This window comes from Oncorhynchus clarkii, chromosome 4 (genome assembly GCF_045791955.1).
Source record: "Oncorhynchus clarkii lewisi isolate Uvic-CL-2024 chromosome 4, UVic_Ocla_1.0, whole genome shotgun sequence".
NCBI lineage: Eukaryota > Metazoa > Chordata > Actinopteri > Salmoniformes > Salmonidae > Oncorhynchus > Oncorhynchus clarkii.
In genome coordinates, this window is record NC_092150.1 from 11,956,891 (window position 1) to 11,982,661 (window position 25,771).

A 25,771-nucleotide genomic window follows, 5' to 3' on the forward strand; every position below is an offset into this window, starting at 1 on the left:
GGTCCCTGTGTGGGTGTTTGTCGGTCCCTGTGTGTGTGTGTGTCGGTCGGTCGGTCGGTCCCTGTGTGTGGGTCGGTCAGTCCCTGTGCGTGGGTCTGTCGGTCCCTGTGTGTGTGGGTCGGTCGGTCCCTGTGTGTGCGTGTTTGTCGGTCCCTGTGTGTGTGTGTGTCGGTCGGTCGGTCGGTCAGTCCCTGTGCGTGGGTCTGTCGGTCCCTGTGTGTGTGTGGGTCTGTCGGTCCCTGTGTGTGTGTGTGTGTGTGTGGGTCGGTCGGTCCCTGTGTGTGTGTGGGTCGGTCGGTCCCTGTGTGTGTGTGGGTCGGTCGGTCCCTGTGTGTGTGTGGGTCGGTCGGTCCCTGTGTGTGTGTGGGTCGGTCGGTCCCTGTGTGGGTCTGTCGGTCCCTGTGTGTGTCGGTCGGTCCCTGTGTGTGTGTGTCGGTCGGTCCCTGTGTGTGTGTGGGTCGGTCGGTCCCTGTGTGTGTGTGGGTCGGTCGGCCTCTGTGTGTGTGGGTCGGTCGGTCCCTGTGTGTGTGTGGGTCTGTCGGTCCCTGTGTGTGTGGGTCGGTCGGTCCCTGTGTGTGGGTGTTTGTCGGTCCCCGTGTGTGTGTCTGTCGGTCGGTCCCTGTGTGTGGGTCGGTCAGTCCCTGTGCGTGGGTCTGTCGGTCCCTGTGTGTGTGTGTGTGTGTCGGTCGGTCGGTCCCTGTGTGTGTGTGTGGGTCTGTCGGTCCCTGTGTGTGTGTGTGTGTCGGTCGGTCCCTGTGTGGGTGTTTGTCGGTCCCTGTGTGTGTGTGTGTCGGTCGGTCGGTCGGTCCCTGTGTGTGGGTCGGTCAGTCCCTGTGCGTGGGTCTGTCGGTCCCTGTGTGTGTGTGTGTGTGTCGGTCGGTCCCTGTGTGTGTGGGTCATTCTGTCCCTGTGTGTGTGTGTGGGTCAGTCGGTCCCTGTGTGTGTGTGTGTGTGTCGGTCGGTCCCTGTGTGTGTGGGTCAGTCGGTCCCTGTGTGTGTGTGTGTGTGTCGGTCGGTCCCTGTGTGTGTGGGTCGGTCGGTCCCTGTGTGCGTGGGTCGGTCGGTCTCTGTGTGCGTGGGTCGGTCGGTCTCTGTGTGCGTGGGTCGGTCGGTCTCTGTGTGCGTTGGTCGGTCGGTCCTTGTGTGTGTGGGTCGGTCGGTCGGTCCCTGTGTGTGTGTGGGTCGGTCGGTCCCTGTGTGTGTGTGGGTCGGTCGGTCCCTGTGTGTGTGGGTCGGTCGGTCGGTCCCTGTGTGTGTGGGTCGGTCGGTCGGTCCCTGTGTGTGTGTGTGGGTCGGTCGGTCCCTGTGTGTGTGTGTGGGTCGGTCGGTCCCGGTGTGTGTGTGTGGGTCGGTCGGTCCCGGTGTGTGTGGGTCAGTCGGCCCCTGTATGTGTTGGTCGGTCCCTGTTTGTGTGTGTGTGTGTCGATCGGTCCCTGTGTGTGTGGGTCGGTTGGTCCCTGTGTGCGTGTGTGTGTGTGGCGTGTGTGTGTGTGTGTGTGTGGGTCGGTCGGTCCCTGTGTGTGTGTGTGTGTGTGTGTGGGTCGGTCGGTCCCTGTGTGTGTGTGTGTGTGTGTGTGTGGGTCGGTCAGTCCCTGTGTGTGTGTGTGTGTGTGGGTCGGTCAGTCCCTGTGTGTGTGTGTGGGTCGGTCGGTCCCTGTGTGTGTGTGTGTGGGTCGGTCGGTCGGTCCCTGTGTGTGTGTGTGTGTGTTTGTCGGTCGGTCCCTGTGTGCGTGGGTCGGTCGGTCACTGTGTGTGTGGGTTGGTCGGTCCCTGTGTTTGTGTGTGTGTGTGTGTGTGTGTGTGTGTGTTTGTCGGTCGGTCCCTGTGTTTGTGTGTGTGTGTGTGTGTCGGTCTCTATGTCTTGTCCCTGTTAAAAATAGAGCCTCTCCCTTGAGTTGGGGATTGGGAATATGTCAAGAGGCCGAGCCAGGCTGCCAATAAGCATTCATGCACATAGTGACTCCCTCAATACCCTAGCATTTGTAACACTAAACCCAAAGGTCTCTAATGTCATATGTCTAAGTATAAATCACATCTGTGTCTGTGAAGTCTCAATTTGTTTTAAAAAAACAAAAAAAAATCCCTCTGTGTCAATCCTTTGAATTCTAGAAAAAAACGTTAAGATGACGTCTCATTTATTTTCTTTTGTGATCACTGATAAGTGAAACCAATATTGTTATGAAACATTTTGCATTCACTTGTCTGGCACAATAATGTCTCAATAAGGTAATGTGTTTTTCTGAAGCCATGGTTAATGCTCTACCTACTACTAATGCTTTGTCTCTCCTGTTCCTAGATCAGAAGATTCCGCACCACAGCCACCCAGAGCAACACCTGCAGCTCCCACAGCCAACAGTACAGGTCAGCCAGAAACGGGTATATACTGTACACAGCTAAAGATACGCACAGGTTATTAGAATCATGACCGACGAGCTCCTTCACAAATCTTTAGAATGTCTGTCATTAGACAGAGGCCACCAGCGCCTTAACACTCCACCTCGCTCACCTTTTCAAATTCACATGACCTGTCTAATAAGGCCTCGGAATGGAGAAGAGTTGAAGGAGTGACTCATCTCATCTTTTCAGCTCTCTGAATCTCAGGGATCGGCTTCTCTGTGTGGGAGTTACAGTTGAAGCGATGTGCTTTTCTTAGCCTCTCTGCTCACTACCCATCAAAAAACAATCTCTCACCTGTGTGTGTGTGTGTGTGTGTGTGTGTGTGTGTGTGTGTGTGTGTGTGTGTGTGTGTGTGTGTGTGTGTGTGTGTGTCACTTACGCTGGTGTGTGTGTGCAACACGCAGCACAAACAGGAAGTGTGTGTAAGTAGGAGTGCTCCAGTGAAAGTGTGGGGACAGGAGGAAGAGGAATGTGTGATGAATTGCATCCCTCTCTCTCTCTCTGTAGGGAATGTCACACATTTCTATAAGGTGTATGAATGTGGCTGTGGAACATTTGCCTTTCTACTCCCCTGTGGCCGTGCTCAAATCCAGATTTTCTCACACCAGGGTTCTCCACTTAATTCAGTCAGCCTGGTTTTCAAATGAGGCTTTCTTTGTACTTCTAGTGACTGCTTCAACTCCTTAAGTGGGTATTGTCCCTGCCCCACAAGAAATAGGCTAGTATGGTTCATAAAAATGCATTATGTAGGCCTACTGCAAGCTGTAGCTTTTTAAAACGTTGTAGTGAATAAGATGTTTCATCGTATGGAGAATGTCTGGGACTGTCTGGGACTGTCTGGGACTGTCTGGGACTGTCTGGGACTGTCTGGGACTGTCTGGGACTGTCTGGGACTGTCTGGGACTGCCCTAGAAATGACATTTACCTGAAAGCCCCAACTACAATGGTTGGTTGCTTTTCTTGTCAGACAACCTATTCAGGTATTTGCTATTCTCGGAAACCCAGAACAAAAATCTGGCGTAATTGCATCAGGTTAGATTATGAGATAAGATACTAATGACACTAGCAAAGTCTCCACCACCTTAAACAGAAACCCTCAGCCAAAGCATGGGCCAAATGTCCCATTTCTAAAACAAAAGATGCGAACACCTGAGAAATTGTGACTTGTCCAAATGATCGGTGACAATCTTTTGGGGTCTCGGGAACAAACTTCCTTGTTATTCGTCGCATCCCATATTGACAGACGCTACGATACCATCCTATGTTATGCCTTTGTCTGTCCACAAGAGATTTAAGTATACTGAACAAAAATATAAACACAACATGCAATCATTTCAAAGATTTTATGAAGTTGCTGGATATTGGCGGGAACTGGAACACGCTGTCGTACACGTTGATCCAGAGCATCCAATACATACTCGATGGGTGACATGTCTGGTGAGTATGCAGGTCATGGAAGAACTGGGACACTTTTAGCTTCCAGGAGTGGTGTACAGATCCTTGAGACATGGGGCCGTGCATTAGCATGCTGAAACATGTCATGGCGGCTGATAATGGCACGACAATGGGCCTCAGCATCTCGTAACCGTATCTCTCTGCATTCAAATTGCCATAGATCCGCTGTGTTCATTGTCAGTAGTTTATGCCTCCCCATACCATAACCCCACCACCGCCATGGTGCACTCTGTTCACAACGTTGACATCAGTAAACTGCTCGCCCACACAACACTATACACGTGGTCTGCGGTTGTGAGGACGGTTGGACGTACTGCCAAATTCTCTAAAACGACATTGGAGGTGGCTTATGGTTGAGAAATTAACATTCAGTTCTCTGCCAACAGCTTTGGTGGACAATCCTGCAGTCAACATGCCAATTGCATGCTCCCTCAACTTGAGACATCTGTGGCATTGTGTTGAGACAAAACTGAACATTTTAGTGACCTCATTACAAGGTGCACCTGTGTAATGATCATGATGTTTAATCAGGTTGTTGATATGCCACACCTGTCAGGTGGCTAGATTATATTGGAAAAGGAGAAATGCTCATTAACAGGGATTTAAGCAAATTTGTGTACAGAATTTGAAAGAAAAAAATGAACAATTCTAGGATCTGTTATTTCAGACCATGAAACATGGGACCAACACTTTACATGTTGCATTTATATTTTTGTTCAGTGTATTTTCAGATGTAAGAATTCAGTGTGCGGCCTTATGCTTGGCCTCAGACGTAAACACTTTAACCGTTTGTCATGACTCTCCCTCCAAAACCCACCACCATAGTCTCGGAAATCCCAGACCGATGTTAACATTGTGGGAGTTGGGAGGCTACCCATCTGCCTACTGTAGGAAGACTGACCACCACATTGCTCGTCCACTCAGCTACTCTTAATTCTTCTATATTCCAAACAGGGAGGCTGTGGTGCAGATTTTAATGGTACACATGTGAGGTGTCTAAGGGGAATAAGCAGTGTTGTCTATTTTAATTGGGTGTGATGTCGGGCTGCTATTCATTTGAATGAGGTGTCTGGTAGAGAGCTGTTAGTTAATTGGTTCCAGAGACACTAGTGATAATTCAGCATGTGGTGAGAGAGAAGGGTGTTCGGATACACTTTGATGCAGATTAAGAAATACTGATGTAACTGAAATAACTTAGGCCTGACCAAAATAACACAGTGGTGTGGTAACTTAGGCCTGACCAAAATAACACAGTGGTGTGGTAACTTAGGCCTGACCAAAATAACACAGTGGTGTGGTAACTTAGGCCTGACCAGAATAACACAGTGGTGTGGTGACTTAGGCCTAACCAAAATAACACAGTGGTGTGGTAACTTAGGCCTGACCAAAATAACACAGTGGTGTGGTAACTTAGGCCTGACCAAAATAACACAGTAGTGTGGTAACTTAGGCCTGACCAAAATAACACAGTAGTGTGGTAACTTAGGCCTGACCAAAATAACACAGTGGTGTTGCAACTTAAAATAACACAGTGGTGTGGTAACTTAAAATAACACAGTGGTGTGGTAACTTAAAATAACACAGTGGTGTGGTAACTTAGGCCTGACCAGAGTAACACAGTGGTGTGGTAACTTAGGCCTGACCAGAGTAACACAGTGGTGTGGTAACTTAGGCCTAACCAAAATAACACAGTGGTGTGGTAACTTAGGCCTGACCAAAATAACACAGTGGTGTGGTAACTTAGGCCTGAACAAAATAACACAGTAGTGTGGTAACTTAGGCCTGACCAAAATAACACAGTGGTGTGGTAACTTAGGCCTGACCAAAATAACACAGTGGTGTTGTAACTTAAAATAACACAGTAGTGTGGTAACTTAAAATAACACAGTGGTGTGGTAACTTAGGCCTGACCAAAATAACACAGTGGTGTGGTAACTTAGGCCTGACCAAAATAACACAGTGGTGTGGTAACTTAGGCCTGACCAAAATAACACAGTGGTGTGGTAACTTAGGCCTGACCAAAATAACACAGTGGTGTGGTAACTTAAAATAACACAGTGGTGTGGTAACTTCGGCCTGACCAGAATAACACAGTGGTGTGGTAACTTAGGCCTAACCAAAATAACACAGTGGTGTGGTAACTTAGGCCTGACCAGAATAACACAGTGGTGTGGTAACTTAGGCCTGACCAAAATAACACAGTGGTGTGGTAACTTAGGCCTAACCAAAATAACACAGTGGTGTGGTAACTTAGGCCTAACCAAATAACACAGTGGTGTGGTAACTTAGGCCTGACCAAAATAACACAGTGGTGTGGTAACTTAGGCCTGACCAAAATAACACAGTGGTGTGGTAACTTAGGCCTGACCAAAATAACACAGTGGTGTGGTAACTTAGGCCTGACCAAAATAACACAGTGGTGTGGTAACTTAGGCCTGACCAAAATAACACAGTGGTGTGGTAACTTAAAATAACACAGTGGTGTGGTAACTTAGGCCTGACCAGAATAACACAGTGGTGTGGTAACTTAGGCCTGACCAGAATAACACAGTGGTGTGGTAACTTCGGCCTGACCAAAATAACACAGTGGTGTGGTAACTTAGGCCTGACCAAAATAACACAGTGGTGTGGTAACTTAAAATAACACAGTGGTGTGGTAACTTAAAATAACACAGTGGTGTGGTAACTTCGGCCTGACCAGAATAACACAGTGGTGTGGTAACTTAGGCCTGACCAAAATAACACAGTGGTGTGGTAACTTAAAATAACACAGTGGTGTGGTAACTTAGGCCTGACCAGAATAACACAGTGGTGTGGTGACTTAGGCCTAACCAAAATAACACAGTGGTGTGGTAACTTAGGCCTGACCAAAATAACACAGTGGTGTGGTAACTTAGGCCTGAACAAAATAACACAGTAGTGTGGTAACTTAGGCCTGACCAAAATAACACAGTGGTGTGGTAACTTAGGCCTGACCAAAATAACACAGTGGTGTTGTAACTTAAAATAACACAGTAGTGTGGTAACTTAAAATAACACAGTGGTGTGGTAACTTAGGCCTGACCAGAATAACACAGTGGTGTGGTAACTTAGGCCTAACCAAAATAACACAGTGGTGTGGTAACTTAGGCCTGTCCAGAATAACACAGTGGTGTGGTAACTTAGGCCTGACCAAAATAACACAGTGGTGTGGTAACTTAGGCCTGACCAAAATAACACAGTGGTGTGGTAACTTAGGCCTGACCAAAATAACACAGTGGTGTGGTAACTTAGGCCTGACCAAAATAACACAGTGGTGTGGTAACTTAGGCCTGACCAAAATAACACAGTGGTGTGGTAACTTAGGCCTGACCAAAATAACACAGTGGTGTGGTAACTTAAAATAACACAGTGGTGTGGTAACTTAGGCCTGACCAGAATAACACAGTGGTGTGGTAACTTCGGCCTGACCAAAATAACACAGTGGTGTGGTAACTTAGGCCTAACCAAAATAACACAGTGGTGTGGTAACTTAAAATAACACAGTGGTGTGGTAACTTAAAATAACACAGTGGTGTGGTAACTTCGGCCTGACCAGAATAACACAGTGGTGTGGTAACTTAGGCCTGACCAAAATAACACAGTGGTGTGGTAACTTAAAATAACACAGTGGTGTGGTAACTTAGGCCTGACCAGAATAACACAGTGGTGTGGTAACTTAGGCCTAACCAAAATAACACAGTGGTGTGGTAACTTAGGCCTGACCAAAATAACACAGTGGTGTGGTAACTTAAAATAACACAGTGGTGTGGTAACTTAGGCCTGACCAGAATAACACAGTGGTGTGGTAACTTAGGCCTAACCAAAATAACACAGTGGTGTGGTAACTTCGGCCTGACCAAAATAACACAGTGGTGTGGTAACTTAGGCCTGACCAAAATAACACAGTGGTGTGGTAACTTAAAATAACACAGTGGTGTGGTAACTTCGGCCTGACCAAAATAACACAGTGGTGTGGTAACTTCGGCCTGACCAAAATAACACAGTGGTGTTGCAACTTAAAATAACACAGTGGTGTGGTAACTTAAAATAACACAGTGGTGTGGTAACTTAGGCCTGACCAAAATAACACAGTGGTGTGGTAACTTAGGCCTGACCAGAATAACACAGTGGTGTGGTAACTTAGGCCTAACCAAAATAACACAGTGGTGTGGTAACTTAGGCCTGACCAAAATAACACAGTGGTGTGGTAACTTAGGCCTGACCAAAATAACACAGTAGTGTGGTAACTTAAAATAACACAGTGGTGTGGTAACTTCGGCCTGACCAGAATAACACAGTGGTGTGGTAACTTAGGCCTAACCAAAATAACACAGTGGTGTGGTAACTTAGGCCTGACCAGAATAACACAGTGGTGTGGTAACTTAGGCCTGACCAAAATAACACAGTGGTGTGGTAACTTAGGCCTAACCAAATAACACAGTGGTGTGGTAACTTAGGCCTGACCAAAATAACACAGTGGTGTGGTAACTTAGGCCTGACCAAAATAACACAGTGGTGTGGTAACTTAGGCCTGACCAAAATAACACAGTGGTGTGGTAACTTAGGCCTGACCAAAATAACACAGTGGTGTGGTAACTTAAAATAACACAGTGGTGTGGTAACTTAAAATAACACAGTGGTGTGGTAACTTAGGCCTGACCAGAATAACACAGTGGTGTGGTAACTTAGGCCTGACCAGAATAACACAGTAGTGTGGTAACTTAGGCCTGACCAAAATAACACAGTGGTGTGGTAACTTAAAATAACACAGTGGTGTGGTAACTTAGGCCTGACCAAAATAACACAGTGGTGTTGTGCTCACAACATTTGATGCTACTACAAGTATAAGTCGGGTAATGTTGAGTTGGTCAAATGTATTTCCATTTCAAACAACATGGTTATTTCCTACAGTATAGGCAGCGGTCACCAACACTAGTCCTGGAAAGGATGTGCAGGCTTTTGTTGCAACCCAGCTCTAACAGACTTGATTCAACAAAAGGAGGTCTAACAATATCCAATCGGTTCCTCTGCCTCTGCAGACAAGCAGAAGGAGACCATGTACTCGCGGCTGCAGACGTGGCTGTACGACCGGTTTGGAGCGTACATCGAGGACTTCCGCTTCCAGCCGGAGGTGAACACAGTGGAGCCAGATGAGCCGCTAAGCGCTAAGAGGTGAGAACTGCCCCCATAACCACAACGACCTCAGACAACCAATGCTTTCCCATTGAGAAATGATGTACTCTAGATTCTGACTTCATAATTTCCTCTGTAATTGCTCCCCTCGGCCTCTCTCCTCTTGTTTGATCAGCGTGGACGACCAGCCAGCCACTGTAGTCATCAGGTTAACCGGCTCAAAGGACACAGTACATGCTGCTTAGAGAAGGGTCATAAAACTGATGGCTTTGTAATGGGCCTAGAGTCTGTCAGCATGCTATTCATCAGCACCCACCGTAAAGTAGCCAGTCATGATGGGAACTACTGTCCTCATGAGCTCACCCTGATGTCTGATTGGCCTAATATTATAACCTACAGCCAATCCCAGGGCTTTCAGCACAGCAGAGGTTGTAACCATGGTGTTATGGAAGTGGGAGGATTGTCTGACCCCTGGTGGTGGGTTGAGGGCATTGCAGCTGGCCTTTTTTTTGTTCTTTGATTTTTAGGACTGATTAAGGATCAGCTCTCCCAACACAGTTCATACAGTGACCTTGTTGAGTGGAACTGCACCAACTGGCCCCGTGTCAGTTTTTAGGGCTCTGGTTCTTTCTCCAATTCTCAGTCCTCTCCTGAATGACGTAGACTGGAGTCATGGGGATTCGTACTGAATACAAGTACAATGGACAGAGGGGTGAGAGAAAGAGAGAAGGAAGAGAGGGAGAGAACACTGTGTTCACCATGCCTGTGGAGTCATGGGTAGCCTGACTCAAACTATCCTGGCTGTAATTTTATCCAAGTACATATTAGATGGTAGAGAGGGAGGGAAGAGAAGGAAGGAGCATTCATTGTGCACCAGTTGAAATGGCCTTGATGTTAGTTTTGGAGGCTGAAAGAGATGGGGAGATGGGATAGAGAGGCAGACAAAAATACCTTCTGAGACAAGAGATTCTTCCAGGCACCACATATTTTCTCATGAATGGTGCCTAAATGCAGCAAGATCATTTTGTACTTTTTCTCCACCAAAACATATCTAGTTCTGTTTGTGCTTTTGTCATGCAGAGTTCTAGTTGAATCAAACTCCCTTTCTCTTGTCCCCTGTCCTCAGATTGACTGAAAACATGAGACGACTCAGTAAGTACTGTACATTTAGTGGACAAAATGTAACAATCACACTCTGTCAGGGGTATCTTGACGAATATTCTGAAATATAATCAGAATATGAAAAATGTGTTTGTAGTAATAAATATATTTTTGTCTGACTCTCTGATTGTGCTTTAATGGTCAATACTTTCTACTCCTCTGTAGAGCGAGGTGCCAAACCTGTCACTAACTTCAAGAGGAACCTTTTTGCCTTATCCAGCTGGCACTCCGTGTATACGTCAACCTTTGCCTTCATTGTGAGTGTGCACACGCACACACACACTATCACAGCGTATGAAAGATCCCAGGAATGAAGATCAGTGTGTGTGTGTGTGTGTGTGTGTGTGTGTGTGTGTGTGTGTGTGTGTGTGTGTGTGTGTGTGTGTGTGTGTGTGTGTGTGTGTGTGTGTGTGTGTGTGTGTGTGTGTGTGTGTGTGTGTTATATATTTGTATATATATATATTATATACGTGTATATATATTTGTTTATAGATTTACATTAACATTTCTCTCTTTATTGGCATCTGCATGAGTACAGTATATAATATCTATTGCATAGTAACGAGATGACCATACTTGGTATGGGTTATAGACTAGCGATGGTAGATTGTGTGACCTGTTCTCCCCTCCCCCACTCCCTCTCTGTTTTCCACAGATCTATGTGAATGCAGCGTGGCACGGTTGGGCCATCCCCTTGTTTCTCTTCCTAGCCATTCTCAGGCTGTCCTTGAATTACCTCATTTCCAGGTAGCTTACCTCTTTGCAATGTGCATCACCTATTGTCCAGTGGAACAATTAACAATCTGCTTGTGAAATGAGTCAAACATGTTTCTCTCCGCTTTCTTCTCAGAGGTTGGAGGATCCAGTGGAGTATTGTGCCGGAGATCTCTGAACCTGCGGTAAGAAGTGTATGATGTAAACCTCTTTTGGGAAGGGGGTCCAATTTGGGGGCACTGGGTGTTACCAGTGCCCCCAAATGGGGGGGAATAGTTTTTGATGTAACTTTCCTCTTTTCCCAGGATCCACCAAAGGAGGATCTGACTGTTTCAGAGAAGTTCCAGTTAGTTCTTGATGTTGCTCAAAAAGCACAGGTGAGCTGTGATCATGTGATTTGATCATGTCTTCACCTTTTGATTTAGAAAGGGCGAGAGATGGGCTCCCAAGTGGCGCAGCGGTCTAAGGCACTGCATTGCCGTATTAGAGGCGTCACTACAGACCCTGGTTCGTTCCCGGGTTGTATCACAACTGGCCGTGATCGGGAGTCCCATAGGGTGGTGCACAATTGGCCCGGTGTTGTCCGGCTTAGGTTTGGCCAGGGGGCTTTTACTTGGCTCATCGCACTCTATCGACTCCTTGTGGCGGGCGGGGAACCTGCAGACTGACCTCGGTCGTCAGGTGAACAGTGTTTCCTCCGACACATTGTTGGTGCTGGCTTCCGGGTTAAGCAGACGGGTGTTAAGAAGCACGGTTTGGCGGGTCATGTTTCAGAGGATGCATGCCTCGACCTCCCAAGCCCTTTGGGGAGTTGCAGCGATGAGACAAGATCGAAATAGGGGAGAGAAAAAAAATAAGAAAAAGTGCGAGAGGTGTCACGATGACGTCTACTTTGTAATGTGAGGTGTTGCTCTCTTAAGCTGGTGTGCTGTTTTCACAAATGTGTGTGTTCTTCACAGAATCTATTTGGAAAGATGGCAGATGTCCTGGAGAAAATAAAGAAGTGAGTGACGTGTTTGTGTGTTTGTGTGTGTGTGTGTGTGTTTCCAGTTTATTTAAGGTTGTTAACCAACTTGTTTCACACTTTGTATCCTTGTGTGCCCCTGTGTTTCAGCCTGTTCATGTGGGTGCATCCTGAGATCACTCAGAAGCTCTACATCGGTCTGTGGGTGGCTTTCATCTGCTCCTGTCTCCTACCCTACAAGCTCATGGGCTTCATGATGGGTTGGTACAATATGTAAAACCCTCGCATGACCTGAGATCAGAACATCCTCCATGGTTATTGTCTGACCCTGCTGGTCATCTGTTAACGTTTGAACTTCTTGAATAATGTACTCTTAAATCTCTACCCGGCACAGCCAGAAGAGGACCGCTCAGAGCCTGTTTCCTCTCTAGGTTTCGTTCTAGGTTCCTGTCTTTCTAGGGAGTTTTTCAGTGCTTCTGTATTGCTTGCTCTTTGGGGGTTTTAGGCTGGGTATCTGTAAATACATTTGATTGATTGATTGATTGATTGACTTGCCACTATACCTACCCAGTGATGGCCCCAAGCACTAAGAAAAATACAGGGAAAAAAGATGAATGGAGAGATCCTCGTGATCCATGGAGGTGTTATCTCCTCTCATCCCTTTTCCTTGTGCCACCTCTCATCCCTTTTCCTTGTGCCACCTCTCATCCCCTTTCCTTGTTCCACCTCTCATCCCCTTTCCTTGTGCCACCTCTCATCCCCTTTCCTTGTGCCACCTCTCATCCCTTTTCCTTGTTCCACCTCTCATCCCTTTTCCTTGTTCCACCTCTCATCCCTTTTCCTTGTGCCACCTCTCATCCCTTTTCCTTGTGCCACCTCTCATCCCTTTTCCTTGTGCCACCTCTCATCCATTTTCCTTGTTCCACCTCTCATCCCTTTTCCTTGTGCCACCTCTCATCCCTTTTCCTTGTGCCACCTCTCCAGGGCTGTATGCAGGGATCAAGTTCTTCATCATCGACTTCCTGTTTAGGAGCTGTCCCAAGCTAAGGGACAAGTATGACACGCCCCACATCATCTGGACCAGCCTGCCCACAGACCCCCAGCTGAAGGAGCGGGGGGGCGCCACACTGTCCAGACGGGTATGTCTCAGACTCTATACTGTTATATGTAATACATGTACAGTTGAAGTCGGAAGTTTACATACACTTAGGTTGGAGTCATTCAAACTTGTTTTTCAACCACTCCACAAATTTCTTGTAATTAACAAACTATAGTTTTGGCAAGTCGGTTAGGACACCTACTTTGTGCAAGACACAAGTAATATTTCCAACAATTGTTTACAAACAGATTATTTCACTTAAAATTCACTGGATCACAATTACAGTGGGTCAGAAGTTTACATACACTAAGTTGACTGTGCCTTTAAACTGCTTGGAAAATTATGTTGTGGCTTTAGAAGCTTCTGATAGGCTAATTAACATCATTTGAGCCAATTGGAGGTGTACCTGTGGATGTTTTTCAAGGCCTACCTTCAAACTCAGTGCCTCTTTGCTTGGAAATTGACATCATGGGAAAATCAAAAGAAATCAGCCAAGACCTCAGAAAACAAATTATAAACCTCCAAGTCTGGTTCATCCTTGGGAGCAATTTCCAAATGCCTGAAGGTACCATGTTCATCTGTACAAACAATAGTATGCAAGTATAAACATCATGGGACCACGCAGCCGTCATACCGCTCAGGAAGGAGACGATTTCTGTCTCCTAGAGATGAATGTACTTTGGTGCGAAAAGTGCAAATCAATCCCAGGAGAACAGCAAAGGACCTTGTGAAGATGCTGGAGGAAACAAAAGTATCTATATCCACAGTAAAACAAGTCCTATATCGACATAACCTGAAAGGCCGCTGCTCCAAAACCACCATAAAAAAACAGACTACGGTTTGCAACTGCACATGGGGACAAACATTGTACTTTTTGGAGAAATTCTTCTCTTGTCTGATAAAACAAAAATATAACTGTTTTGCCATAATGACTGTTGTTATGTTTGGAGGAAAAAGGGGGGGCTTGCAAGCCGAAGAACACCATCCCAACCGTGAAGCACGGGGGTGGCAGCATCATGTTGTGGGGGTGCTTTTCTTCCAGAGGGACTGGTGCGCTTCACAAAATAGATGGCATCATGAGGTAGGAAAATTATATTGATGTTTTGAAGCAACATCTCAAGACATCAGTCAGGAAGTTAAAAGCTTGTTCGCAAATGTGTCTTCCAAATGGACAATGACCACAAGCATACTTCCAAAGTTATGGCTTAATGACAACAAAGTCAAGGTATTGGAGTGGCCATCATAAAGCCCTGACCTCAAGCCTGTAGAAATTTGTGGGCAGAACTGAAGAAGCATGTGTGAGCAAGGAGGCCTCCAAACCTGACTCAGTTACACCAGCTCTGTCAGGAGGAATGGGCCAAAATTCACCCAACTTATTATGGGTAGCTGGTGGAAGGCTACCAAAACGTTTGATCTAAGTTAAACAATTTGAAGGCAATGCTACCAAACACTAATTGAGTGTATGTAAACTTCTGACCCACTGGGAATGTGATGAAAGTAATAAAAGCTGAAATAAATCATTCTCTCTACTATTATTCTGACAATTCACATTCTTAAAATGAAGTGGTGATCCTAACTCACCTAAGACAGGGTATGTTTTACTAGGATTAAATGTCAGGAATTGTTAAAAACTGACTTTAAATGTCGTTGGCTAAGGTGTATGTAAACTCCCGACTTCAACTGTATCTTTCTGCATTGTGTACAAAACATCAGGAACACTTTCTTAATATTGAGTTGCACCCCCTTTTGCCCTCAGAACAGCCTCAATTCCTCGGTGCATCCACTCTGCAAGGTGTCGAAAGCGTTCCACAGGGATGCTGGCCCATGTTGACTCCAATGCTTCCCACAGTTGTGTCAAGTTGGCTGAATGTCCTTTGGGTGGTGGGGCATTCTTGATACACACACTGTTGAGTGTGAAAAACCCAGCAACGTTGTTGTTCTTGACAAACCGGTGCGCCTGGCACCTAATAGCATACCCCGTTTCAAAGGCAACTTTTCTCTTGACCATTCACCCTCTGTATGGCACACATACACAATACATGTCTCAATTGTTTCAAGTTTCAAAAATCCTTCTTTAATCTGTCTCTCCTTAATCTACACTGATTGAAGTGGATTTAACAAGTGACATCAAAGGGATCATATCTTTCTCCTGGATTCACCTGGTCAGTCTGTCATGGATAGAGCAGGTGTTCCTAATGTTTTGTCCACTCAGTGTTTATGTGCATAGGTGCACACCAGTGGAGGCTGCTGAGGAGAGGACGGTGCATAATAATGGCTGGAACGGCGTAAATGGAGGGGCATCAAACCATGTGTTTGATACCGTTCCACCTATTCCGCTCCAGTCATGACACGAGCCCGTCCTCCCCAATTAAGGTGCAACCAACCACTTCATATTGATGTGTGTCATTGTCGCAGTTCCTCCCTATTCATGTGGGTGTTCACAGCAGCTGGGACTGTGGGATCCCTCATGTCAATGTCTGATCTCCTGAGTTTTCTGTTTCTCCCTCTCAGCTCTCTGGGTATGAAAAGGTAGGGCTACCTAGTGTGCACTTTGGTTCTTGTGTGCCTGTGTGTACGCCACCATCACCTGTGTGTGTGTGTGTCATTAGCGATGAGCTGCATTCCAAATGGTCCCCTTGCCCATTTGGAATTCAGTAGTAGAGCCATGTGAACTGTGTGATAACTGTGAGTGTGAAGGATCAAAATGTGCCCCGTAGTTTAAACATATGCATCTACCACAGTGCTGTTGAAAGTAATATTTGCCGTGTTTAACCAAAGTTAACCATAATGGTGTTTTGAATATACAGTGGCAGTCAAAAATGTGGACACACCTACTCATTCAAGAGTTTATCTTTATTTGACTATTTTCTACATTGTAGAATAACAGTGAAGACATTCTCTCAATCAGCTTCATGAGGTTTTGGCCTAAGTTACATTTTGACTGGAACTGTTTGATCTGTTGTCAGACACTTTCAGAAGGAACCCTATATTCAAAGTGTGTGTGTTTGTGTGTGGTGAGGAAGTAACTGGTAGAAACTGCTTATGTGTTTTGGAAAGATAGTGGTTCATTAATAGTATTTGTAGTTTGTGGCAAAAGTTTAGTTCCTAGTGCAATATCTATCATAATATCATATCTACTCTCTCATAAAATCACATATAATTATTACAGGTTGTTTTATATCACTTATCAATAGTTATCTATGTTTTCCAGTGCGTGTATTCTGGAGAAATGTACTAAAAATGATAAGCCCGTCTCACTATCTTCCAGTCTTTTTTGACGCGTTTCATTCTTTACTGTGAAAGATTATGGTCCCGTTTGAGTTCATGGCTTCATGCCTTGCATGAGACACACCACAACCCTATCATTCACATCTCCATAAGCAAGGCACCCAACGCGCTCTACAAGCACCCCAGCCAATATACACTGCTTCCCAAACAACTGCTCACCTGAGTAAGCTTTGATTGATGCTAAAGTCAAAGCCAAGCTGCTGGTTTGAGAGAGTCTGCTATAATACACATGCGCTGCTTGGGTTTAGCTAATTCTCTAGTTCCTGGTCTAACATGCTGCCCTCTCTCCTCCGTCCATCCCTCTCTTCCTCCGTCCATCCCTCTCTTCCTCCGTCCATCCCTCTCTTCTTCCGTCCATCCCTCTCTTCCTCCGTCCATCCCTCTCTCCCTCTGTCCTTTCCTCTCTCCCTCCGTCCTTTCCTCTCTCCCTCCGTCCTTTCCTCTCTCCCTCTGTCCTTTCCTCTCTCCCTCTGTCCTTTCCTCTCTCCCTCTGTCCTTTCCTCTCTCCCTCTGTCCTTTCCTCTCTCCCTCTGTCCTTTCCTCTCTCCCTCTGTCCTTTCCTCTCTCCCTCTGTCCTTTCCTCTCTCCCTCTGTTCTTTCCTCTCTCCCTCTGTCCTTTCCTCTCTCCCTCTGTCCTTTCCTCTCTCCCTCTGTCCTTTCCTCTCTCCCTCTGTCCTTTCCTCTCTCCCTCTGTCCTTTCCTCTCTTCCTCCGTCCTTTCCTCTCTCTCTGTTACTCTTTTAGATTCAGCCGGCGGTAGCTCGTGGGAGTCTAGGGACAGGCCTAGCATGCGGTACCAGTCTAGAGGAACAGACTGGCAGGGTCTACAATACTAAGAAGGGTTCTTTCCACGAGGTCTTCAATCTATCCGAGGATGAGCGCCCTCTAGCAGGTTGGTAGAGCGCCGCAGAATAAACCTCAGCAGCGACAGCTACATTGTGCCTGGCTAGCTTCCTCCCCTGTTACATGTTGACTCTGTTTCCATAGTCGATGATGAACTTAGTGTTTATTTATTGTGTTATGTTGGGGCAGTGCAAGCTGTGAAACCATTAATATTGACTGTGTGTTGGCAGTGGCGACTTGCGTGTGTCTTGATTGGTTTTGTTTGCAGTGTGTGAGAATGGCTGGCGATGCTGCTTGATCAACAGGGACAGGAAGAGTCCCACTGACTACATCCGTAATGGGGTGCTCTTTGTCACTGAAAAGTAAGCCATCTACTGCCAATACCTAGCTGTCACATGTAGAAATCACACTTGGCATCATGTTGTATTAGTTTGTGTGTTCAGGTGTATTATATTGGCCCACTTCTTCATGCTTATTATGTGTTTTCTATCCATCACCAGCTACCTTTGCTTTGAAAGCTCAAGCTCCAGGTCAAACTCCTCTAAAAAGAATAAAGTCATCAAACTGATTGACATCACTGATATTCAGAAGGTGGGTGTCTTCATCTTTGCTCCACCTTCTGTCCAATATCTCAATTCATTGGTTTCTAAAAATGTACTTCTGCAGTAGAATGTAAATGTTGTTTATCTGTGGATTTTTTTGTCCCACAGTACAAAGTCTTGTCTGTACTGCCTGGGTCTGGAATGGGAATCTCCATAGCTACACCGTCCACCCAGAAGGTAGGAACACTTATGGACAGTCTATTTTAGACCATGTTTTCTCTCTATTTAGGTCTGGTACTGTTGGTCAATATACTATTAATAAGTTGATCTGTGCTCTTCCACCCTCCTTTCCTCTCGGCTTGTCACTCTACATCTGTCTACTTGTCTACCTCTTCCTTTATTTCTCTCTCTCAGCCGTTGGTGTTTGGTGCCATGATCCACAGGGACGAGGCCTTTGATGCCATCTTCACACAGTACATGAAGACGGCGACCATGACTACAGCCATCAACCCTGAGACCTAACAAACCAAGATGGCTGCCTTCACCAGGGACGTCCTTACTGACACAGAGACATAGCTATGTAGTACACCGAGAGCCACCACTGCTACTGGCCATTTATTACATGTGAAAATATGTTAAGCTAGTATCCATGCCAAGGTGGTGGATTCCTCCACCAAGCCAGGGAGCCTTGGCACATAGATTAGCATGTGAATATGGTATCCACTTGATCTGAGGCCTCGTCCATCACTATAGAGCCCAAGGTCTTTCTATCCTCTCGCTGATGACTCAAGCTCCTCATTGGGTCTAACTAAGGAACTACGACTCCTGGACCCGCCCACCATTGCTGCCTCCTGCCTCCTATTGGTTGGGTCGAGGCTGTTGTGTCAAGGGATAGAGCCACACTTGGTTCTTGTTTAGCTGTTTCTCTGTACTGAGGTTTTCAGTGTGTCACAGGAGGTTGGTGGCACCTTAATTGGGGAGGAAGGGCTTGTGGTAATGACTGGAGCAGAATCAGTGGAATGGTATCAAATACATCAAACACATGGTTTCCATGGTTTCCAGGTATTTGATGCCATTCCATTTGCTCCGTTCCGGCCAGTCTTATGAGCCGTTCTCCTCTTAGCAGCCGTGTGTGTGTGTGTGTGTGTGTGGTGGTTATACATTTGTCATCTATTGTGCTGTTTCAGGAGGAGGCTGGATCTCCTTGTCTGTCTGACAGGATTGTCTGTCACTCCCATAGTGTGTATCGCATGCACATTGGTGCCCATTGCTCCACTGAATGCCCTCCGTTTCTGCCTTCAATAGGATTGATTTTGATTGATATAGATATCACACTGGTGGCCTTGCACAGGTCTTAGGCTACATATTTTGTAAATGTCAGTTAACAAGTGCACCAGAAACCACGCCTTGTTATGTTAAAAAATAGTGCTCACGTTTATGAAAACCTCAAGCCTTCATGTGCCCCAGTTAATGATATTTTAGTAGAATTTCATCAAGAGCCTTTATTTTGAGGGATGGAACAGGAATAATGTATAGATGGGCAGCTAAAAGCCTGGGGAATGCTGGAGATATTGTAGGGAATAACCTTCTCTCACACATGTGTGTCTTGTTAAAGGAAAGGTATGGATTTACATGTACATGTTAAGGAGTCATGATGCATTCATACGCACCACATAAACATGACATAGTATTTCTGAAGCCTTAGAGTGTGTTTATTATGTAGATCAGTATGTGATTTATAATATGTGACATTCTACATATACCTAATTGGCTTAGTAAAACTATGTAGGTGTTATGGAGTGTTTTTTGGAATGTGTTGCGAGGACTTTATTGGACAGATTACATGTAAAGCAATACCAAAACAAGCTATTTCCAAAAAGCAGAAGCCTTTTCTACACTGCCTTGTTCAACCACTCAATGAAGCCTTCTCTAATCTTCTCACAGATGTAGGTCAGGATTCAAACCAATGAGGCACTGTACTTTTTGCTTTCCATTAATTCTGAGGTGTAACTTCACGGAAATTGCCATTGGATCACGAATCTACACGTTCTTAAAATGTATTTTTTTACATTTCGACAACTTAAGTGCAGTGTAATATCGGTCATTTGTGCTAGTTTGAATCACGATCCGAAATGTTGGTAATAACACTTCCTTTTGGGTTTTGACACCAAATGGTAGAGGATGTTTGAAGTAAACGCTCAACTATGTTCTAGCTGAACACATACTAGTGACTCTATCTAACTGGACATTTTCTGTTTGATGCCTTTAGTGTACGTTTCTTTAGGCGTATGTACAGGATACATGGTATACACCGTCCAACAAAATGCTGACTTGCAGGTTCCTTCTCGACACTGCAACAACAATAAATCATTTAATATATGAATACAAACATGAAGTAAATGTCTCAGTAGAATAGATTAAACATTTGAGCATAAGTATAATGCAGGAAGGCACCATTTTTAGTCCAATGTTGACACATGTTTTGGGGAAGGGGGGATTGGGTGGTAAGCGTTTAAATTGTGCAGTACGCCAGGGTGTGTCAAACTCATTTTGCCCCGGGGGTCCGCATTCGGTCTTCAACGAGGTCTGGAGGGCAGCACAGAATAAATTAAAAAAAATCCTCGCTCTCAAAATCTGCAAAAAATAAACCTCTATCCATCGTTTTGGGAAATTCCGATGCTCCCTGACGGTCTGGCTTTCATTTCAGTGATTATTAGCAAGTTGGATACAGTCAAGAAACTGTATGTAGGTCCATTATCATTCCTACACAGTTTCAATTTGGTTTTAGTCATCTAAAAGTATATTGAATTTGTTGTCCCCCGCATCCCAAAAATGGTTTGACATCCTTGGTCTATATCTAGTAACTTAGATCTTTCACTCTCGAAGCCTCTCCAGGAAGTTAGATATATACTTAAAGGCCCAATGCAGCCATTTTTATATCAATATCAGGGTAATAATTAAGTGTCTTACTCTTAATAGATTTCCAATAGAAATAGGTAAAAATTGCTTTAGCAACAAACTTTCTCTAGCAAGAATTTTTCTAGGACTGCCTGAGAGTGGTCTGAGTCGTTTGTTTTCAATTTAAAATGGTAAGAAGTAAACCAAAATAGCTTCTTAGCTAAGATACATTTTTCAAGCAAGAACATTGCTAGACTGTCGGAGTGGGCTGGGGAAAACTGAAAACTAGCTGTTATTGTCAGAAAGGTTTGGAACTATTTGTTATTGATCTATTAATCATTTTGCCTCATGGTGATGTCACCATGGAAAGCTGATACTCGCCCATGCAAACCTGCTGATTAGAGGGTCCTGTGTAGATTGTATTTTCAACCAGCAACTATCAGGAAATAATACTAATCACATTTGTTCTGGCTTTAACAGTGTTATTTGATATAAAACAAAATCTGAAAAAACTGAAAGTTGACTGTACTGGGCCTTTAAGAAGGACAGAATGTACAGATTGTATTTTTTGTTGTTGGCCAAAATGTTTATTTTACTGCTTCTCATTTTGTTTTGCCCTATAACTGTACTGTTTACAGAGGTTTAGTTCTAAATTCCACTGCTTTCGGCCAGTTTGATTCCTTGTGAGACTGAGGGTATGAAGACTGGGTCGGTAAATCTTGTGATGGAGAACGTTTGTGTGCTGATAACCCTAAGTGGTCACATGTTTAAACTCACCTTTTTTTTTTGCGCAGATGCAGATGTTTAGTAAAGTATTCCATTTTTATATTTTCCATCTTCCACCTGTCACAACTGTCTTGTGCTTTTACTTCTAAAAATGAAAAAATGCCACCTGCTGCTGAAGAGAACAGATTTAGCTTCTCCTCTTCCTCTCTGATATCATCCAGTATCTATCTTTGGCAGTAACACGCAGGTATTTATGCTAATTAGGCCAATCAAAGACTTATGCAACACTATGCAACACTCTTTGCAAGAGGAGAGTGAATTGAAAGGTGTCATTTCGTGGAGTCATGTTGCTAACAAATCTGTGTGAATCACCACTCTGTCTGAACAATGTCAGTTTATGGCATGGCTGTCAACTGGAAGATGGAAAGTCATCATTACTGTGTTCCCAAACCATCAACAAGGTGTTGTAAAAAAAAAAAAAGCCCTCGTTGACTCCTTCATCAATTGTTAACTCTCAGTATGATGGCAATGGCTTCACCAAGTCCTCTGGTAGGTTAGGTGCAGTTTCTGCCACATTGCAGTGTTTACCTACCATGTCCTTTACAGTGGTTCAGGAGGTTTGTGAACCTGTATACATTTTCAGAGAAGGATGGACATTGTCTCTATAGTTCTGTATCAGAGGTGCAGAGATTGTTTAAACCACTCAAAGGCTTGCACACTGCAGTGCTAATCATGTTAACCAATTCTTTTAACTGTAAATTCTTGTTGGCACATTTTTCATAATACTTCCCAATCCATTTACCTGTTTTAGGAAAGATTACTGCTTAGTTGTGAATACTTTGTAATCTGCGGTGTCCACTGACAAATGATTTTATATATGAAATAATGTAATATATAAATCCCTCATTTTTTTTTAAAGAATATAATGTTTATTGTAAAATGTTATGTACATTATTTAAGTAAACCAATTTAAAGTATTGATTTTTGGGCATTTTCTTTAGTTTCTCAGTAACTTTGTTTCACAGTTCAAAGTTGGCTATGTGTTGCTTATTCATTTCTTTAGCCCTGTGATCGGGATGCTCCCTTGATCTTGGGGGGCATATCGTACTGCACTTGCAAAGTTTGGGAAGCACTGGGTCAAGACTAGGTCTGTTGCGGTGACTATATTACCCGCAATCATGAGTCATGACTGCATTAAAATTCCACGTCACCGTGACTCAATGTTCGTCTTTTATGCACTCTGTGCATGCCTTTTTGTAGTAGGCCTGCCTAACTTGCTAACTACCATAAGGTCCTAACGGCCTGGTACGTAAAAACTCTGACATCAATGCAAATGCAGTCGAAAGTCACATAGAAAATAGTACAGGGGGAAAAAATATCCTTGAATGAGTAGGTCTGTCAACTTTTGACTGGTAGTGTGTGTGTGTGTGTGTGTGTGTGTGTGTGTGTATATCACACAGTATACTCTGCATGCATGTGGTAGGCAGAGTTGCAAAGAAAAAGCCATATCTCAGACTGGCCAATAGAAAGAAAAGATGGGCAAAACAACAGACACTGGACAGAGGAACTCTGCCTAGAAGGACAGCATCCTGGTGTCGCCTCTTCACTGTTGACGTTGAGACTGGACAGAGGAACTCTGCCTAGAAGGTCAGCATCCCGGAGTCGCCTCTTCACTGTTGACTTTGAGACTGGACAGAGGAACTCTGCCTAGAAGGACAGCATCCTGGTGTCGCCTCTTCACTGTTGACGTTGAGACTGGACAGAGGAACTCTGCCTAGAAGGCCAGCATCCTGGTGTCGCCTCTTCACTGTTGACGTTGAGACTGGACAGAGGAACTCTGCCTGGACGGCCAGCATCCTGGTGTCGCCTCTTCACTGTTGACGTTGAGACTGGACAGAGGAACTCTGCCTAGAAGGCCAGCATCCTGGTGTCGCCTCTTCACTGTTGACGTTGAGACTGGACAGAGGAACTCTGCCTAGAAGACAGCATCCTGGTGTCGCCTCTTCACTGTTGACGTTGAGACTGGACAGAGGAACTCTGCCTAGAAGGCCAGCATCCTGGTGTCGCCTCTTCACTGTTGACGTTGAGACTGGACAGAGGAACTCTGCCTAGAAGGCCAGCATCCTGGTGTCGCCTCTTCACTGTTGACGTTGAGACTGGACAGAGGAACTCTGCCTAGAAGACAGCATCCTGGTGTCGCCTCTTCACTGTTGGTGTTGAGACTGGACAGAGGAACTCTGCCTAGAAGGCCAGCATCCTGGTGTCGCCTCTTCACTGTTGGTGTTGAGACTGGACAGAGGAACTCTGCCTAGAAGGCCAGCATCCTGGTGTCGCCTCTTCACTGTTGACGTTGAGACTGGACAGAGGAACTCTGCCTAGAAGGCCAGCATCCTGGTGTCGCCTCTTCACTGTTGACGTTGAGACTGGACAGAGGAACTCTGCCTAGAAGGCCAGCATCCTGGTGTCGCCTCTTCACTGTTGACTTTGAGACTGGTGTTTTTCGGGTACTATTTAATGTACTTGTCCTCTGTTCTCAAACTACACACTCTAATGTACTTGTCCTCTTGCTCAGTTGTGCACCGAGGCACTCCTCTTTCTATTCTGGTTAGAGACAGTTTGTGCTGTTCTGTGAAGGGAGTAGGTCACAGCGTTGTACGAGATCTTCAGTTTCTTGGCAATTTCTCTCATGGAATAGCCTTCAATTTCTCAGAACAAGAATAGACTGACAAGTTTCAGAAATGTCTTTGTTTTTGGCCATTTTGAGCCTGTAATTGAACCCACAAATGCTGATGCTCCAGATACTCAACTAGTCTAAAGAAGGCCAGTTTTATTGCTTCTTTAATCAGGAAAACAGTTTTCAGCTGTGCTAACATAATTGCAAAAGAGTTTTCTAATGATCAATTAGCCTTTTAAAATGATAAACTTGGATTAGCTAACAACACGCTATTGGAAAACAGGAGTGATGGTTGCTGATAATGGGCCTCTACACCTATGTAGATATTACATTAAAAATCATCTGTTTCCAGCTACAATAGTAATTTACAACATTAACAATGTCTACACTGTATTTCTGGTCAATTTGATGTTATTTTAATGGACCAAAAATTTGCTTTTCTTTCAAAAACAAGGACATTTCTATTTGACCCCAAACTTTAGAACGTGTGTGTGTTGAAGTAGGAATTTTACATACACCTCAGCCAAATACATTTAAACTCAGTTTTTCACAATTTCTGACATTTAATCCTAGTAAAAATTCCCTGTCTTAGGTCAGTTAGGATCACCACTTTATTTTAAGAATGTGAAATGTCAGAATAATAGAGGGAATTAATTATTTCAGCTTTTATTACTTTCATCACATTCCCAGTGGGTCAGAGGTTTACATACACTCAATTCATATTTGGTAGCATTGCCTTCAAATTGTTTAACTTGGGTCAAACATTTCAGGTAGCCTTCCACAAGCTTCCCACAATAAGTTGGGTGAATTTTGGCCCATTCCTCCTGACAGAGCTGGTGTAACTGAGTCAGGTTTGTTGGCCTCCTTGCTAGCACACACATTTTCAGTTCTGCCCACAAATGTTCTAAAGGATTGAGGTCAGGGCTTTGTGATGGCCACTTTTTAAAAAAAAAAAATATTGAAATTTGCTATCATAAGTGTTAGCAACACCTCCGCCTTTGCGGGATGCGCGGGGGTCACTAATGTGACCAGGAGGTGAGGCCTCATTTAACACAGTAAATTCATCAGGCTTAAGCCATGTTTCAGCTAGGCCAATCACATTGACTATAACTCCCTTGGAAGTGAGGGATCTAACATTAAGTAGCCCTATTTTTAGATGTGAGGTATCACAATCTTTTTCAATAATGGCAGGAGGTCTTTATTCCAGTGAGATGCGAACACCTCCATGTTTAGTTTTGCCCAACCTAGGTCGAAGCACAGACACCATCTCAATGGGGATAGCTGAGCTGACTACACTGACTGTGCTAGTGGCAGACTCCACTAAGCTGGCAGGCTGGCTAACAGGGTGCAGGCCAGTCCGCACCCTATCTCATTGTGGAGCTAGGGGAGTTAGAACCCTGTCTATGTTCGTAGATAAGATGAGCGCACCCCTCCAGCTAGGATGGAGTCTGTCACTCCTCAACAGGCCAGGCTTGGTCCCATTTGTGGATGAGTGCCAGAAAGAGGGCCAATTATCTACACATTCTATCTTTTGGGAGGGGCAGAAAACAGTTTTCAACCAGCGATTGAGTTGTGAGACTCTGCTGTGGAGCTCATCACTCCCCCTAACTGGGAGGGGGCCAGAGTGAATTACTCGATGCCGACACATTTTTCTAGCTAATTTACACGCTGAAGCTATGTTGTGCTCTGACTGTTTGTTTCATCCTAACACCGTTGGTGGCGACATGGATAACAATATCTCTATACACTCTGCACTCGCCAGTTTTAGCTTTAGCCAGCACTATTTTCAGATTAGCCTTAATGTCGGAAGCCCTGCGCCCTGGTAAACAGTGTATGATCGCTGGATGATTCGTTTTA

General features: G+C 44.9%; 1 protein-coding gene across 12 annotated transcripts in view; it reads left to right on the plus strand.

The window, feature by feature from the left end:
* LOC139406437 (GRAM domain-containing protein 4-like) overlaps positions 1-22,217 on the plus strand; it is a 53,308-nt gene extending 31,091 nt beyond the window's left edge. For 5 of the 12 annotated variants that reach the window (XM_071149008.1, XM_071149015.1, XM_071149009.1 and 2 more), the window contains 16 exons: positions 2,297-2,376; positions 8,913-9,045; positions 10,133-10,158; positions 10,333-10,424; positions 10,823-10,914; positions 11,018-11,066; positions 11,187-11,258; positions 11,841-11,884; positions 11,996-12,105; positions 12,830-12,984; positions 15,456-15,473; positions 16,976-17,123; positions 17,343-17,436; positions 17,575-17,665; positions 17,785-17,853; positions 18,031-22,217. In XM_071149008.1, the coding sequence (XP_071005109.1) occupies positions 2,297-2,376; positions 8,913-9,045; positions 10,133-10,158; positions 10,333-10,424; positions 10,823-10,914; positions 11,018-11,066; positions 11,187-11,258; positions 11,841-11,884; positions 11,996-12,105; positions 12,830-12,984; positions 15,456-15,473; positions 16,976-17,123; positions 17,343-17,436; positions 17,575-17,665; positions 17,785-17,853; positions 18,031-18,138 (1,381 nt within the window). In that variant the 3' untranslated portion in view covers positions 18,139-22,217. The remainder of the gene's footprint in view (positions 1-2,296; positions 2,377-8,912; positions 9,046-10,132; positions 10,159-10,332; positions 10,425-10,822; positions 10,915-11,017; positions 11,067-11,186; positions 11,259-11,840; positions 11,885-11,995; positions 12,106-12,829; positions 12,985-15,455; positions 15,474-16,975; positions 17,124-17,342; positions 17,437-17,574; positions 17,666-17,784; positions 17,854-18,030) is intronic. The other 7 variants (XM_071149017.1, XM_071149011.1, XM_071149014.1 and 4 more) reach the window with 3 other exon arrangements.
* Positions 22,218-25,771: the final 3,554 nt, after the last annotated feature.